The sequence below is a fragment of the Ursus arctos genome, unplaced genomic scaffold, assembly GCF_023065955.2.
Source record: "Ursus arctos isolate Adak ecotype North America unplaced genomic scaffold, UrsArc2.0 scaffold_17, whole genome shotgun sequence".
NCBI classification, from domain to species: domain Eukaryota; kingdom Metazoa; phylum Chordata; class Mammalia; order Carnivora; family Ursidae; genus Ursus; species Ursus arctos.
The window spans coordinates 45,543,905-45,560,232 of NW_026622841.1; the positions used below are offsets into that span (position 1 = coordinate 45,543,905).

At 47.3% G+C, this 16,328-nt stretch overlaps 1 protein-coding gene across 3 annotated transcripts in view; it reads right to left on the minus strand.

The window, feature by feature from the left end:
• LAMA3 (laminin subunit alpha 3) overlaps window positions 1–16,328 on the minus strand; it is a 253,876-nt gene that overhangs the window by 149,711 nt on the left and 87,837 nt on the right. For all 3 annotated transcript variants that reach the window (XM_026496108.4, XM_044382889.3, XM_044382890.3), the window contains one exon: window positions 7,810–7,944. In XM_026496108.4, coding sequence (XP_026351893.3) covers window positions 7,810–7,944 — 135 coding nt within the window. The remainder of the gene's footprint in view (window positions 1–7,809; window positions 7,945–16,328) is intronic.

Below are 16,328 nucleotides of genomic sequence, written 5' to 3' on the forward strand. Positions count from 1 at the left end.
GATTAAAGATGAAACAGGGGTGCATCTCAGATGACTTCCTCACGCCGTTTGGTCCTTACGCCTGCCCTATAGAAAATGTGTAAAAGGTAAGACAGAGAGGGTGCTTCCCCCTGAACCGGTTTAGGAAGGAATTACGCCATGTGAACTGGCCCAGGTGTAATGGCTTTATCAGTTGATTGCAGCAATCTACTGAGCAACACTTTCCAGGTGAAAGAGGGACCCTAAACTCACCCAAGTACTCCATGATTTTCAGACAGGAACTATTTGAGAGTCTGAAGCCACAAAACCAAAGAGTAGCATGAAAGAAAAGTGACCAACTGCTCAGAATCATTGACAAAATCCTCCAGGATTGCTTAACATGGTAGCTTTCAAATCTTTTAGCTACACGCACAGTAAGAAATTTTACACTGTAACCCAATAAACACACTACACTCACGCGCACGCGCGTTGATAGATGATAAAGATGTAAAAACAAAGATATTTATTAATATAGGAGATAACTATGAACAAAAAGAACTTTGCAAAACCTTTCTTTCCATTACTGCTTAGAAAGCATAATTGCTGTTCTGTTCTATTTCATCTTAAGGTCCATACTCACTGAATTGATTTCTCCAGGCACTAATGGATGGCGACCTGCAGTCTGGGAAGCACAGTCCTCATGCTCTCACCCTGCAACTACCTAGCTTTCCCTGGATCTCAGATTAGTTGCTATAAAATAAGTAATTTCAATTTCTTTTAACTCCAAGATTCTAAAGCATGTTGTTTTATCACTGTTGTAAATAAGATACCAGAAGAGATGGGCGCAGATTTACAGAGAGATAAGGCTGATGTGTGTCTGGAGAGGAAACACCCTGCTTTTATGTGTTGGATTCCCTCCCCATCTCTTTTAAAAATAGGTTTACTGAGCTATAATTCATATACCATACAATTCATCCATTTAAAATGTACAATACAATGTTTTTTACTGTATTCACAAGGTTGTGCAATCCTCAGCACGATCTAATATTAGAATCACTTTTGTCCCCCCAAAAGAAACCCCATACTCATTAGGAGTCTGTCCCCATTGCCCCATCTCTGCCGCCCACCCCCCTCCATCCCAGCCCTAAGCAACCACTAATCTACTTCCTGCCTCTATGAATTTGTTCTTTACATTTCATATACATGGAATCATGCGATATGTGGTCTGTGACTGGCTTCTTTCACTTAGCATCTGTTTTCAAGTTTCCTCCAAGTTGTAGCATGTGTCCACACTTCACTCTTTTTTTTCCCAATAATATTCCATAATATGGAGAGACTACATTTTATTTATCCATTCATCAGCTCATGAACATAGTTCATTTCCCCTTCTTGGCTACGCTGACAAATGCTGCTACAGACATTGGTATACAAGCTACTGTGTGGTTGTGTGTTCTCCTTGCCCGCGGATACACACCTAGGAGTAGATTTCCTAGATCATATGGTAACCCTAGGTTTAACATTTGGTGGAATAGCAAAAAGGTTTGCAAAATGGCTGTACCATTGTGCATTCCCACTAGCAATGTATGAGGGCTCAGATTTCTCCACATCCTTGGCAACATTTGTTACAGCCTGCCTTTATAGTGGACAGGAAATGATACTTCATTGTGCTTTTAATTTGCACTTATCTAATAACCAATGAAGTGGAACATCTTTTCATGTGCTTATTGGTCCACTGTAGATCGTCTCTGGAGAACTATTGATTCAAATTTTGTCCATTTTTTAATTAGGTCGTCTTAGAGTGTTGTAAGAGCTCTTTAGCTGTTCTCCGCGATCCTATATATCTGTGCCTTATCAGACACATGACTGGCAAATACCTTTCTTCATTCTATGGTTGTCTTTTCACTTTCTTAAGAGTGTCCTTTGCAACACAAAGGTTTTGAAAGGTTAGTATCTATTTCTTCTTTTGTTCCCTGTGCCTTTAGTGTCAAATCTAAAATATTATTGCCTAACCTAAAGTCACAAAGATTTACGTCTATGCTTTCTTCTAGGAGTCTCACAGGCTAAGCTCTTATATTTAGGCTTTTAACCCATTAGGGTTAATACTGGTATATGGGACGCTGTAGAATCCACTCACATTTAATGCTGTTATTGATGTGGTTGGATTTACTCCAGCCACTCTGCATTTTGTTTTCTTTTTTTTTTAATGATTTTTTATTATATTATGTTAGTCACCATACAGTACATCCCCGGTTTCCGATGTAAAGTTCGATGATTCATTAGTTGCGTATAACACCCAGTGCACCATGCAATACGTGCCCTCCTTACTACCCATCACCGGCCTATCCCATTTCCCCACCCCCCTCCCCTCTGAAGCCCCCAGTTTGTTACATGTCTCCCGTCTTTTTGTTTTGCTATTCCCCTTTTCTTGCCTTCTTTTGTATTAAATAAATGGATATTTTCTAGGGTAGCACTTTACTTTCTTTAATGTTTTTACTTATTTTTTGTTACTGTCTTAGTGGTTGCTCTAGAAGTTACAAAATACATCTTAAAAGGATCTACTTCACATTTATATTGACTTAGTTCCAGTGACATAGAAACCTTCCTCCTACATAACTCCACTCTGTTTCTGTGCTATTATTGCTATATGTATTATGTCTAAACATGTCAAAACCCAACAATACATTGTTATAGTTATTTATATAATCTAGATCTTCTAAAGAAGCCAATAGAAGAAAAGAGAATATACATATATAGAAAGTATCTTAATAAACTCCCTTATTTATCCTTTCTGGTTCTCTTCATTTCTTGCCATAGATTTGATGTCACTTCTTATTCTCTTTCATAGCTTTGTTCTCACCCATCTCTTTTGTGCTATTATTGTTAAATATATTACATTTCTGTATGACATAGGCATACACACACACACACACACAGTTGTGTATATATGTATATATATGCTATGTATGTTAGAGCCCCACCTAACATACAGACGTGTGTGTGTGTGTGCGTGTGTGTGTGTACAGTCTTGTGCAATTTCTTTTAATATCAATCAAGACAAGAAGGGATAAAAATATGCAATTATACTATATTTTGTAATACTTACTATTATGGACTGAATTACATGCCCCCCAAGTTCATATGTTGAAGCTCTAACCACTGATGTGACTGTAATTGGATATAGGACCTTTAAGGGGTAATTAAGGTTAAATGAGGTCATAAGGGTGGGGTCCTAACCCCACAGGACCGCTATCCTTTTAAGACAGGCAGAAACATCAGAGATTTCTCTCTCTCATTCTTTCTGCCCACACGCAGAGAGGAAAGGCCATATGAAGATACGAGGAGAAGGCAGCTGTCCGCAGGCCAGGAAGAGAGCACTCACCAGAAATCAATTTTCTATCACCTTGATCTTAGAATTCTAGCCTCCAAAAGCGTGAGAAAATGAATGTCTGCTGTTTGAGGCACACAGTCTGCAGTCTCCTGTTACGGAAGCCCAAGCAGACCAATACACCTACCTGATTACCTTCACCAACACTCAATATTCTGCAGGTGGATTCCAACTACTGTCCGGTGTCACTTGCTTTCAGCCTTGAAGAACCTCCTTTATTATTTCTTGTAAGACAGGTGTGCTAGCCCCAAACTCTCTCTTTTTATTCATCTGGGAATATCTTTATTTTGATTTCATTTTGAAAGATAATTTTGATGGATATAAAAATTCTTGATTGACAAAAATTTTACTTTCAGGGGTGCCTGGGTGGCTCAGTCAGTTAAGCGTCCGCCATCGGCTCAGGTCATGATTCCAGGGTCCTGGGATCCAGCCCCACGTGGAGCTCCCTGCTTCTCCGTCTCCCTCTGCCGCTCCCCCTGCTTGTGCTCTCTCACTCATTCTCCTCTCTCTCTCAAATAAATAAAATCTAAAAAAAATTTTTTTTTACGTTCAGTTCTTAGAATGTGTGGCCCCACTGTCTTCTAGCCCCTATTGTTTCAGATGAGAAGTCAGTTAACATTTTAACTGGGATTCCCTGGCTTGGGCTGAGTCATTTTTCTTTTGCTCTTGCAAGACTTTTTTCTGTCTTTCAACATTTAAACCATGAAGTCTGAGTATGGCTCCCTTTGCAGGTATCGTGCTAGGATAGGAGTTCATTAAACTTCTTCGGTGTCTAGATTGTTTTTCATTAGATTTGGGGAGTTTTCTGCCATTATTTCTTAGACTATGTTTTCTGGCCCTTCCACTCCTCCTCTCTTTCCTGTATTCCCATTACACAGATGTTGGTACAAACTGGTGTCCCATGTTTCTTTAAGGCTCTTCCACGTATCTGTATTCTTCTTCTGTTTTTCAGACTGAATAATCTCTATTGATCTGTCATCAAGTTTGCTGATTCTTCTGCTGGCTCGCGTCTCCTACTGAATCCCTTTGGTGAATTCTTCATTTCAATTATACTTTTCACCTCCAGAATTTCCATTTGGTTCTTCTTCATAATTTCTATCTCTTCATTGATATCCTCCATTTGATAAGACATTACCATTACATTTTCCTTTAATTCACTAAGCATGGTTTCCTTTACCTCTTCGCACATATTTATAACTGCTATTTTGGTCACGGCTAAATCTACCATCTGAGCCCATTCGAAAGCTGTTTCTATTGGCTGCTTTATACCCGAGTATGCGTCATACTTCCCTGATTCTTGGCATATCTCATTTTTTTTTCTTTTTTGAAAACTGGACATTCTAGGTAACATATTGTAGCAATGCTGGCTATCACCAGGATTGCTCTTTGTTTGCTTGGCTGGTGGGTTGTTTAATGATGTGGCTGAACTAATTCTGCAAGGTCGGCTTCCCCTCCAACGTCCAGCCTCTGATGTTCCCACTCAGGTGTTCCCCCTTGTGTTTATCTCCTGGCCTGGCTACCCCAGCGGCACCCCTGGGTCCATACAAGCAACTTATTGGTTGAACGTTGTGCTTGAACCTGCTTGGCTGGTCAGATTTTTACTCTTTCCCATTGCATATGCGTAGAGCTTGGAGGCCGATACCGAAGTGTAGAGAATTCACATTTTTCCCTTACATTCAGCCGGGGACTGCTAGTTTGGACTTCTCCTCTCTGGTCACTCCTGAGAGGGCACAGCCTTGGGCACCATACAGTTCTAGATAACCAGCGATGACGAAGGTATCCTTTTTAAGGCTGACTCAGGAGTTACCCTGTGTCCGAGCAGCTTGTCGGTCAACGTTTGCTTAGACACTGCGCTTAAACTCCTCCTGCCAGTGTGGCTATGACCCTACGGTAACAGATCTGTGCCCAGCATGGAGATGTTTCGGGGTCTTCCCCCCACCCCCGTCTGATTGGATTCCTCCTGAAGAGGTGCCATCGAGCACGCGCACACAACCTTCCCAAGCTGCAGACTTATCTGTGATATCAGAAGGGCTCCTCTTGGCTGAACTCCCTCGGATTCTCGCTACTGAACTTCCCACTGCCATCGGGCTTACACCAGAGCTACCAGCCACCTCATAATTGCTCCCCACACCAAGATATTATTTTCTGCAACACCCTCTGGGCCGCTTCAGACAGAGCTTCCGAACTCTATCATTATGACCTCCCTGTCCTCCTGGCTGTGCAGACCCCTGCACCACCAGACTTGAAGATGAGGACCTACTTTTCCTGGCGTGACCCCCCTGCTCTACGAGCAGGCACTGGGGGTAGGAGTGGAAGCTCCTGGTTGTCTCAGCTTGCCTCGCCTAGCTTGGGACCTCCACTCTACGAGCCAGCCTGGGTGCGGGTGATTGGGCTCTAGTATTTTCAGCCTGCGGGGCATGGTGTAGAGTCTCTACCCTACAGGAGGGGCTGGGTGGAGAAAGAGAAGACATGGTCCTCTCTGCCAAGCCTGCCTGGAATAGAGCTTCTACGACGCAAGCCAGGGGGGCAATGAGAAATGCCCACAGCCTGCCCCTCCTCGGGTAAAACTGTAGCCCCAGAGCAGGAGTTTAGAAGAAAGCGAACCCCCATCTTCTTGGCTGTCCATGCCCAGGGCAGAGCTTCTAAAACACACAGTTGGGGTGCAGGGGGTAACGGAGATCCAATGTCAGACTTGATCTTACTGATATTTAGATTTTGTTAAATAAATGTTTCTTCATTTGCTCTTAGGACAATTTCCAGAGATTTTAAATGATTATTAAAAATTCTTTACCCGCTAAAGTTTTGTTTTGTTGGAGAGAGGGTCCCACTGAGCTCCCTACTCCGTCATCCTGAAAGTCCCACTTACCTCTGCTCTATCCTGAATATACCTTTGTATTTTTTCCCTGCCTTAAAACGAGTTAGTTCTAGTAGTGAAGAAATGGGGGGGGGGAAGCATTCTGAAAATATTGCATTACTCTTCACCTTTATATCCATAAACACAGAGGCACAATCTGACAGCCTTGCCCAAGGGAATGACTAGGTTGGAATATTTGTAATTCATTCTAGTACAATGAGTCTGGAGCTGTGGCTGGTAAGGAGGAGGAAAAAAGAAAACCTTTGGGATGCTTTCAATCCCGAGCACAGTAGCTGAAGCAGAACTAACATGAATGTCAGCAGATGATTAGGAAATTAACATGAGATATTCTGTCCACCCTTGCCCCCAAACAGCTTATGTCTGCGATATAATTGGGGGAGTGTTGGCAAAACAAAGAGCAGCTAGAAAATGCTGTTACAGGAGGGGAGTGAGATAAACTACCTGGGTGCCCCAACCCTTCTCCTGCTTTCGGTGAAATGACCTCGTCTTCACTGCTCAGCATCTTGCCTTCCCCCACCCCAAGCTCCTCTGGGCTTGGGCCCTCGTGGACACTTGCAATGGAGGGTCTCCACTCCCTCTCCCTCCCTGGCAGACAAGATTGATTGCTCAATACTGATGGTAGCCTCCAGCAGCGCTCAGGGGCTGGCAAGCTCCGAACAGCACTTCCCACGTGCTCCTGGAGCTGGGTTCTGGGTGTCTGGATGCCAGCTTGGTTTTGCAAATAAGAAGTACTCCAGTAAGACCAGAAAGGTGGAGGTAAGGAGAAGGCTGCCTTCCCGCGCCTACTGAGCGTTTCTGTAGCTGAGCCCCGACTAGCTTCCTGGGGACCAAGACGTGGCTGTGGAGGCAGAAGGATTGCAGACCTTCATCCTGGAGCTGCGCTCCCACAGTCTGGGCTTCACGCTCAGCCTTTCTATCGGAGCCTCCGTGGACACCCTGCCAGGAGTCTGCGCTCCAGCCCTCAATGACCGAGCTGAGCACCTAAGGACCTAGAGCAAGTCCCTGTGTGTATATAACCCCTGGAGGGGTGTTCAGTTCCTGCCCTGAGCCCCCACTGATGATCCTCTCTTCTCTTCCCTTCCCTCCCTCTCCCTGCTGGGGGAGAACAGCGGCAGGCAGCGGACCGGACAGCGAGGCAGAGGAGCACTTGGGCAAATTCATTCATTCATTCACTCATTCGCCCAACACTCACTACATTCCTCTTTTGCCCTAGGGACCGGGTCAGACACCTCCTCTTCCCACCCTCCGTCTCCTTCGGTGACTCTTATTAGGACACGGGACAATTAGTTTGTGGTTTCGTGCTTGCTGGTCCCGCGTCCTTTCCAGAGTCAGGATTCACACCCGCGCAGCTCCAGAGCCCACGTGCTTACCACCAGGGAGGAGGAGGAGGGGTAGGGTGGGAAAGACAAAAGAAGGGAAGTGACATGGCCCAGGTAGGGGGACAGTCACCTGTAACACACAGATACAAGCCAGGGGCTCACTTGCTAACCTGCAGGCCACAGAGCTGTGCCAGCAAGCGTCTCTGCACTTCCTCAAGAGGAACCTGACCTCCAGGGATGGATGATCGCTATGCTGTGTGTTGCCCCCTTACCTTGGCAAATGGGGAATGAATAGAAACCCAGGCGGCAGGCATCACACCGAGGGCCCTCGACCCCAGGGCGGCAAAGGCACCTTCCGTAGGCATCACATATTTCGGGGAGAACGCCTTCCAAGTCACAGTCACACCCTGCAAGGAGAACGGACTCTCAGAGGGGGGCCTCCAGCCTCCTTCCTTTCTCAGCTCCCTCCTTCCCCTCAGGTTACTGTCATGGAAACACAGATAATGAGCTACCCATGGCTTCTAGACATTCTTGACCTAGAACACTACACATTAAAGGGAAATAAGCAAATGTGAAGGAAAGGTCAGAGAGCCCATTAAGAAACATCTAGGGTGGGCACTTGTTTGCAAAGCAGCTACAATCTTTCAACATCTACCCCTGGGGAAACACTGCTTTTTTTCCCCCAAATCTGAGCCATGTGCAGTAAAACTTCAATTTAATAGATTCCTACCTAATGACCATCTTGAATGTAACGTATTTTTACCTTCCATTTCTTAGAAGAAAAGAAACTAACATAAATTCAGCCCTACTATGTGCCAGCTGTGGCTTTGGTGGGGGCTATGCTTGGGTCGTCTCTCTTAACCCTCCAGGCACAGGCCTTCCCAGAAGGCAGGCTGCTTCCAATTCCTCCAAAGGCACTTCCCTGCCTCAGGACCTTTGCTCTGGCTGTTCCCTCTGCCTGTAATACCCCCTTCTGGTTCTTTCTCATCCTTGAGGATAGAAGGAAGTGGAAGTGCTCTGGTGTGACTTCTGAGCCCAGGTCACAACAGGTTTTGTGGTTTCCATTCTCAGTCTCCAGGAACCCTGAGACCACCATGTGAGTGCACAGGGAAGGGAAAGTTTTACTGTCGCTTACAGTCTTGGCCTTAAAACCAAGCATTGGAATTCAGTAAGATACTTGAACTTTGGCTTAGAGGCCCAAAGAATCCTGATTTATAACCACCTATAAACAGAAAAGAAAACATCTAGTACTATGCATTTTTTAAGTTGTTTCTGAAATTCACTTTTCAATGTTTCTTCTTCCTTACCTAGCAAATCATCAGAATCTGGAGGCCCCCCCTCACGTTTCGCTGACTGTCACCTCCCCACACCTCACCATCAGGACGTGGTGATTATAGCTCAGGAAAGTCTCTGGAATCTTCTCCTGCTTCCAGAGTTTCAGAGCCTTCGTTCAGGGCTTCATCCTCATTTGCCCAGATTATTTTGAGAGCCTCCTAACCAGGCTGTCTGCTTCCCATCTTGCCCCTTCCAATCCATTCTCCATACCGGTGTCAAGAGTGATCGTCCCAAAACACCAACCCTCTCATATCATTTTCCAACTTAAATTCTTCAAAGGGACACAATGTCTTCAGGACACAGCCCAACGTCTTTGATACGCGTGACACAGTAAACCTTCAAAATCTCCCAGGCTGCCAGCAGCCTAAGCAGCATCATTGCACCAACTAGAAAAAGTGTCCATTCTCAAGATGCTTTCCTGACACTTGCTGTACAATGGTCACCATAAAGATACAAATCTTCCACGTCCTCCATGGATATGGCGCCCCCACAGATGGGGTGGAGCTGCGCCCTGCGGCGTACACAGCGGAGCCCGGCTGCCCGCTCTGGTCTTTCCCTAATCCTCTGCTCTCCCTGAACTTCTCCCCCCTACCCCTGATGCAGCCCCAGTGACCTACCTGCCATCCCCGCTCCTGTCCCCATGCCATCTCTCAGCTGTCCCTCTGCCTGGCTAACTCCGTCATGCTCCACGACTCAGCTCTCCCGCAGTTCCTACCTTCCTCCTTCCTTCCTGCCTCCCTCCCTCCCTTCATTCTGTAGGGACGCCCCTCCTGCGGCTTCCCCAGTTTGTGTTCTCGCCCAGACGTAGCGTGAGCTCCTGCTGTTGTCACGGTTTACCTGCCTGTGTCTTCCCCAGGACTGGGAGCTTCCAGGGAGCAGGGACTGTGCCTAGGACAGAGAAGGCACTTCGGGAACGTTTAATGAATGAAGAACACACTCAATATACTCTTGAATACCTTCCATTCTTTTTAGTAAACACCATTCCTTGAATTCTATTTTACAGGCATCCACGCAGAGCCTCCGCACAGAGATACCAGAATTTGCCCGTCCATCTTTAAGCCTTATCTGACGGGTCTCCGTGACCCTGCCAAGCAGATGACATGCCTGGCCCCAGGGAAGGACACAGCCAGGAACGCATGTCCGAGCGGCTGTCACCCCAGTCTCTGAGTTCCCATCGTGAGCATGTCCTCCAGCCCCAACCACACTGACCTCAAAGCCTGGCAAGGGCAAGTAGCTAATTATAAAGTGACGGGGGAACTCAAACCCTTTTCATGATATTTGTCAAGAAACCTCCTAGGCACCCATGTCTTCAGGTCATGTGGGCGGCTTTACATAATGATCCCCAGATCGCTTCCATCTCCCAGGTCAAGTGCCCGCAGCTGTTGTTTTGCTGGTCCCCGCTCTTTGTTTGAACTTGGAGGCATAACAGTGTGCACGCACCTGCAGGCTCATGTCTCTCTAGAGTGTATGTTTTGCATACGCTGTCATTTTCAAAAGGAGCCCTTGAAGATGTGTTGATGATACACTGGCTTCCTAGATATAAACCTTAAGTGGATATAAATGATCCCTTGGACCCAGAAAACCTCAAAGATATCCAAGGTCATGAAATATAATGAAAAAACCTGGAGACATTCTGATCTGCAAAACTGCTCTGTTCTGTTGCTTCAAGTCATCCTGTCTGGAACTGAGCAGGATTTTCCAGTAAAGTGGTTCTCAATTGTGGCTGCACTTGGGAATCTCCTGGTAAAATACAATTACCTGGGTACAGATCCTAAAGCCAGAAATTCTGATATAATCCCACCATCTGTAAACTGGGGCCTGAGAACAAAATCCACCCTGTTTTAGTAAATAAAGTTTTACTGGGACACAGCCAAGATCTTTCATTTACATGTTGACTAAGATAGCTTTCCTGGTACAACAGCAACGTCAAGTATTCACCATTTCGCCTACAAATCCAAAAACATTGACCATCTGATTGTTTGAGGGAAACGGTTTGCCAACCACTAAATGGGATTTCCAGTAACAAGAGCCGTGGTTCTTAACAAGAGGCATCTGTCAGAATCATCTGGAAAACTTGTTCAAAATACAAGCCTGGAGGGGGCGTTCCAAGATGGCAGAGGAGCAGGAGACCTAAAGTTCGTCTGGTCCCAGGAATTCAGCGAGAGAGCTACCAAACCATTCTGAATACCCATGAACGCAACTGGAGAATGAAGAAAAGAGTAGCAGAAACTCTGTGAACAGAAAAGCAACCACTTTCTGCAAGGAGGAGAAAAGATGGCGGAGGAGTAGGCGACCCTTTCTCAGCTGGTCCCGAGTCAATATCTGGATATCTACCAGACCATCCTGAACATCCACGGAATCAGCCTGAGACGCAGGAAGATACATCTGGAGCTCTACAAACGAATATCTCCAATGCTGAATATTGAGGTATGAAGCGGGGAGCCCTGAATCCGCGCACAGATATCGGAAGATAAACCGAAGGGGGAGGGAGCCACCGCGTTTGGGCGCCAGGAAGGGGTAACCACCTGCACGGGGGAGCGGGCGGACTCATGGACGGCACCCGCGAGAGAGCGGACTGAGACTGTGAGCCGGGGAATGCGCGTGCGACCAGACTGAAAACCCGAGCTCCGGAGCGCTCACTGGAACCGGACTAAAACCGGGAGCTCGCTCGGGAGCTTTCTCGGGAGCACGTGTGCGACCAGACTGAAAACAGGCGCTTGGAGCACACGCGAACCACACTGAAACAGGGAGCTCGGGAGCGCGCGTGGGAACCGGGGGTGGCTGGCGGTGTTAGAAGCACAAAGGACAGAGACATGTCGGCCCTGGAAGTGAGGGCTGGGGCACCAGGTGTGGGGTGCACAACCCAGGACGATACAGGGTTTTTCGCAGCACCCACAGAAACAGTTAAAGTGGCCAGGAGAGCTCAGTGGAGAGCAGACTGCGATCTCTGGTCTGAGACAGAGGCTGGGATTCAGCCACTGCTGCTCTGACTCTCAGAAGAGCCACAGAAAACTGCCAGGGAAAGACACCAGAGAACAAAAGCCCGGAAATACCAACTCACATTGTGCCCATCACCATCCCCCCTCGCAGGGGCCAGGGAGACTCTACCCAAACAGGCTTTCCTGAATATCAGCGAGGCACGCCCCTCCCCCAGAAGGCAGACTGAAAAATCAAGAAGCCCACATCCCTAAGATCCCTATAAAACAAGTGCACACTGCCTGGGTCCTGGTCAATAATTTGGGCTCTGGGCATCCCCGCAACCTCTCTCATCAGAATGACGAGGAGGAGAAATCCAGCCCCGCCCAGCAAAGAAAAGTTATGAGTCTGTGGCCTCTGCCACAGAACTAATGGATGTGGATATAACCAAATTATCAGAAATTGAATTCAGAGTAACAATGGTCAAGATGGTGTGTAGGCTTGAAAAAACTATTAATGAAAATATTAACGAGAATATAGAATCTCTAAGGGCAGAAATGAGAGCGAGTCTGGCAGAACTTAAAAATGCTATGAATCAAATGCAGTCTAAACGAGACGCTCTGACAGCCAGGGTAAATGAGGCAGAAGATGAATTAGTGAATTGGAGGATGGGATGGTAGAAGAGAAAGCTAAAACAGAAACTTGCCTCAAAAAAATCCAATCTCAAGAATGTAGATTACAGGAGATTACTCAATGAAACATTCCAATGTCAGAATCATCGGCATCCCCGAGGGGGTAGAGAAAGAGAGAGGTCTAGAAGAGATATCTGAACAAATCGTAGCTGAGAACTTCCCTAATCTGGGAAAGGAAATAAGCATTCGTGTCCAAGAAGCAGACAGGACACCTCCCAAGGTCAAGAGAACAGACCTACACCATGTCATGTCAGAGTGCAATTCGCAAATATTAGATCCAAGGATACAGTATTGAAAGCGGCCAGGGGGAAGAAAATCCTTACGTACAGAGGGAAAAATAGCAGAATAACGTCCCACCTGCCTACAAAGACCTGGCAGGCTAGGAAGGGCTGGCAGGTTATTTCCAAAGCTCTATCTGAGAAGAACATGCAGCCAAGGATCCTTTATCCAGCAAGGCTGTCATTCAGAATTGATGGAGAGATAAGGAACTTCCAGGATCGGCAGACACTGAAGGAATTCATAACCAGCAAAATACAAGCCTGGACTTCATCCTGGAAAAGCTAGACTAGGATCTGGGGTGCTACAGAGGAATTTCTATTTTTTTTTTTTTAAGATTTTATTTATTTATTTGACAGAGAGACAGCCAGTGAGAGAGGGAACACAAGCAGGGGGAGTGGGAGAGGAAGAAGCAGGCTCCCAGAGGAGGAGCCCGATGTGGGGCTCGATCCCAGGACTCTGGGATCACGCCCTGAGCTGAAGGCAGATGCTTAGCGACTGAGCCACCCAGGTGCCCCAGGAATTTCTACTTTGTAAAAGCAAGGGATTCTAAAACACAGCTCTGTTTAAGAATGACTGTACTGGAGGGGCGCCTGGGTAGCGCAGTCGTTAAAGCGTCTGCCTTCGGCTCAGGGCGTGATCCCGGCGTACCGGGATCGAGTCCCACATCGGGCTCCTCCGCTATGAGCCTGCTTCTTCCTCTCCCACTCCCCCTGCTGTGTTCCCTCTCTCGCTGGCTGTCTCTCTGTTAAATAAATAAATAAAATCTTTAAAAAAAAAAAAAAAAAAAAAAAAAAAAAGAATGACTGTACTGGAAAACATGGAAACATGAAACACCAAGGGGCCTTAATGAATTAAAATTCTCAGGGGTAGGAGGGTTCTCAGTATTAGCCAGTTCTCTGCATCTTCTGACAGTTGAGATACTTGAGCTGTTTTTTTTTAAGATTTATTTATTTATTTTAGAGAGAGAGAGAGCATGAGTAGAAGAGGGAGAGAGAATCTCAAGCAGATTCCCCGCTGAGCAGGGAGCCTGAGGCGGGGCTTGATCTCAGGACCCTGAGATCATGACCTGAGCTGAAACCAAGAGTCAGATCTTCAACCAACTGGGCCACTAGGTGCCCCAAGACGTTAACTTCTAATGTTCAGTGCTGAGAGTCAGGCCCCAAAGTGGTTGTTTTTAAAATGCAATAATAAGACCAAATTGAAGTGGTATCTGTGCCTTCAAGTTCCCAAACACAGCTCACTGCATTCACTGAAACTTCTTTTCCTTGAGGCGGTGTTCTAAAGCTTCCTTTGTATTTTGTAACAGATGTCTGAACATCCCTTCAAGTTCAATTAAATTTCTTTTCCTGAAGTCACCATCAGTCTACTCGGGGAGAAAAGGGAATTGAATAACAAAAGGATTACTGGAAACAGACTGGAGAGCTAAGACATTCTTGCGGAAGAAAACCCAAGATGTGTGGTGTAATCAAGGCTCAAAAGCAGAGTCCCAATCTAGTCAATGAACAAATGTTAAGGAAACATTTGCAGACAGCTGCTGTGCGCAGGATACCACCCGCTACGGGCAGGGTAGACACTGCGGGAAGGAGCAGCAGAGCTGCTGTCCTCAAGTGACCAAGGGTCCAGTGAAGGCTTACGACAATACTCCGCATAAGGACGCAGAACGCCGTGGTTTGGTCAGAAGAGCTGGGTGTGCGTAGGGCACAAGTAGGAAAGGAAGTCGGAGGGCAAGCTGGATCACATTACCTGGCCTCAGGTGTCCCTCTGTGCTGCCCCCAAATCCTACGACATTCCCCAACCCCATTCTCTCCCCCTCATCCCAGGATAACTCTTTCCTACCTTCTATCTCTTCAACCCCAAAGCTTCCTCCCCAATCTCACCTCCTGCCCTGACCTTGATACTTATTTCACAGAGAAAAAAAAAAGGAACAGCCAGACGAGAGGGTCCCTAAGTTCCCATCACCATGTCCACCTGCCCCTCCCCTAGCCCCGCACTTCGCCTTGTCTTCTGCAGCCTTTCCCACCTCAACAAATGGCCCCTCTTCGTCCTGTTTGCTCCATCCAGGAGCCTCAGAGTCACCGCAGTGGCCTTTCTCTCATATCCCACTTCCAGGCCAGTCACCCCCTGGCAGGCCCTGCGGTTCTAGCTTCAGATTATATCCACAACCTGTCCGCTTCTTGTCGCCTCCACTGACCCCTCCTGGGTCCGAGCCACCATCATCTCTCTGTCATAGATTATCACAATGGCTTTCCAGGGCATCTCCCTGCTTCCTCTTTTCTCCTACAACTGGTTTTCAACACAGTAGCCACAGAGTTCCTTATGCGATATCACTTCTCTGTGCAAACTGTCCATGGCTCCTCTTGCATTGAGAATAGAAGGTTAAGTCTTTGCAGTGGCTGACAGGGGCCTGCCGTCTGGTCCCCGGCACTTCCCTTCCTTACCTCTCCTGCCTGTGCTCACTCCGCTTTCACACCCTGGTCTCCCATCCGTTCAGTGAACACCCCGGCATGCGTCCCAAGGACTTCCCAGTGGCTCTTTCCTGGGTCTGGATGCTTGTCCCTCACCCCCTCAGGTCCTTGCTTATCTCCTCAATGAGGATCCCCCCTGACGACCCTATCGAAATCTGCAAAGCTCACATTCGCTCCCCTCTTTCCCAGACTTACGTGCTACACAGCACTCATGGCCAAGGCTGCAGACAGCATATCCCTTGAGCTGCTATATTGTTGCAGAAATGGAAATCTTCCGCGGAAGAGCGCTCTCCAGAGACCACCTTCTTGTCTGGTTCTCTGCCCACCCACACCCTGGACACACCAGGAGGAAGGGCACGTGTGCTCACACACCCCTGGCACTACCTCCCCCCGGGTGAGATGAGCGTGTGACCGTCAGGTTGCTCCTGCACCCCGGGGGGTGAGAAGCGAGCATCAGTGGGTGAGGTGAACATGGTCCAGAGGGGGCACGTCACGGGCTGTGCACGTGTGGTATGCCCGGACATTGGCGCAGTGTGCCTTCCTGAGTGGGTGTGTCCCTGCCTGTGCGATGGTGGGCTTACCTAGGACACTGCCCCCAGCTCCAGAATCAAACCTCAAGACCTAGAATATTCCTCAGATGGGCTAGTTCATATCTACAATGTGAAAGGCTACCCCCCAAAAGTAGCACCTTTTTGCAGGATGCAACCCTGTACATCATAACCTAACGTATTAGAGATTTCATTTGTCTCGTGGTTTATATATTATTTTTGTCATTGTTTGAGCCCCTCCACCGGAGTATAAGCTATAGGACAGCTGGGGATTTTTCCCTGATCTGTTCACTGATAAAGTCCTCAGCAGCCAGAATGGTGCAGGACCCGTAACAGGTGATCATAAAACACTTGCAGAATGAGGGATGAGGCAGGTGTACCACCCGCACCCTCTCGACATTCATCTCTCTACCCCAAAGGCTACTCCACCACTCTCTGCCCAGGGGTCGCCGTCTGGCTGCAGGAGCTCCTCGGCCTCCCAGCACACCAAGCTGGAAGTGCCAGAGAGTTAACGCCCCAGGAGCAGCCCTCCATCGATGGCCGGTAACTGAAGTTA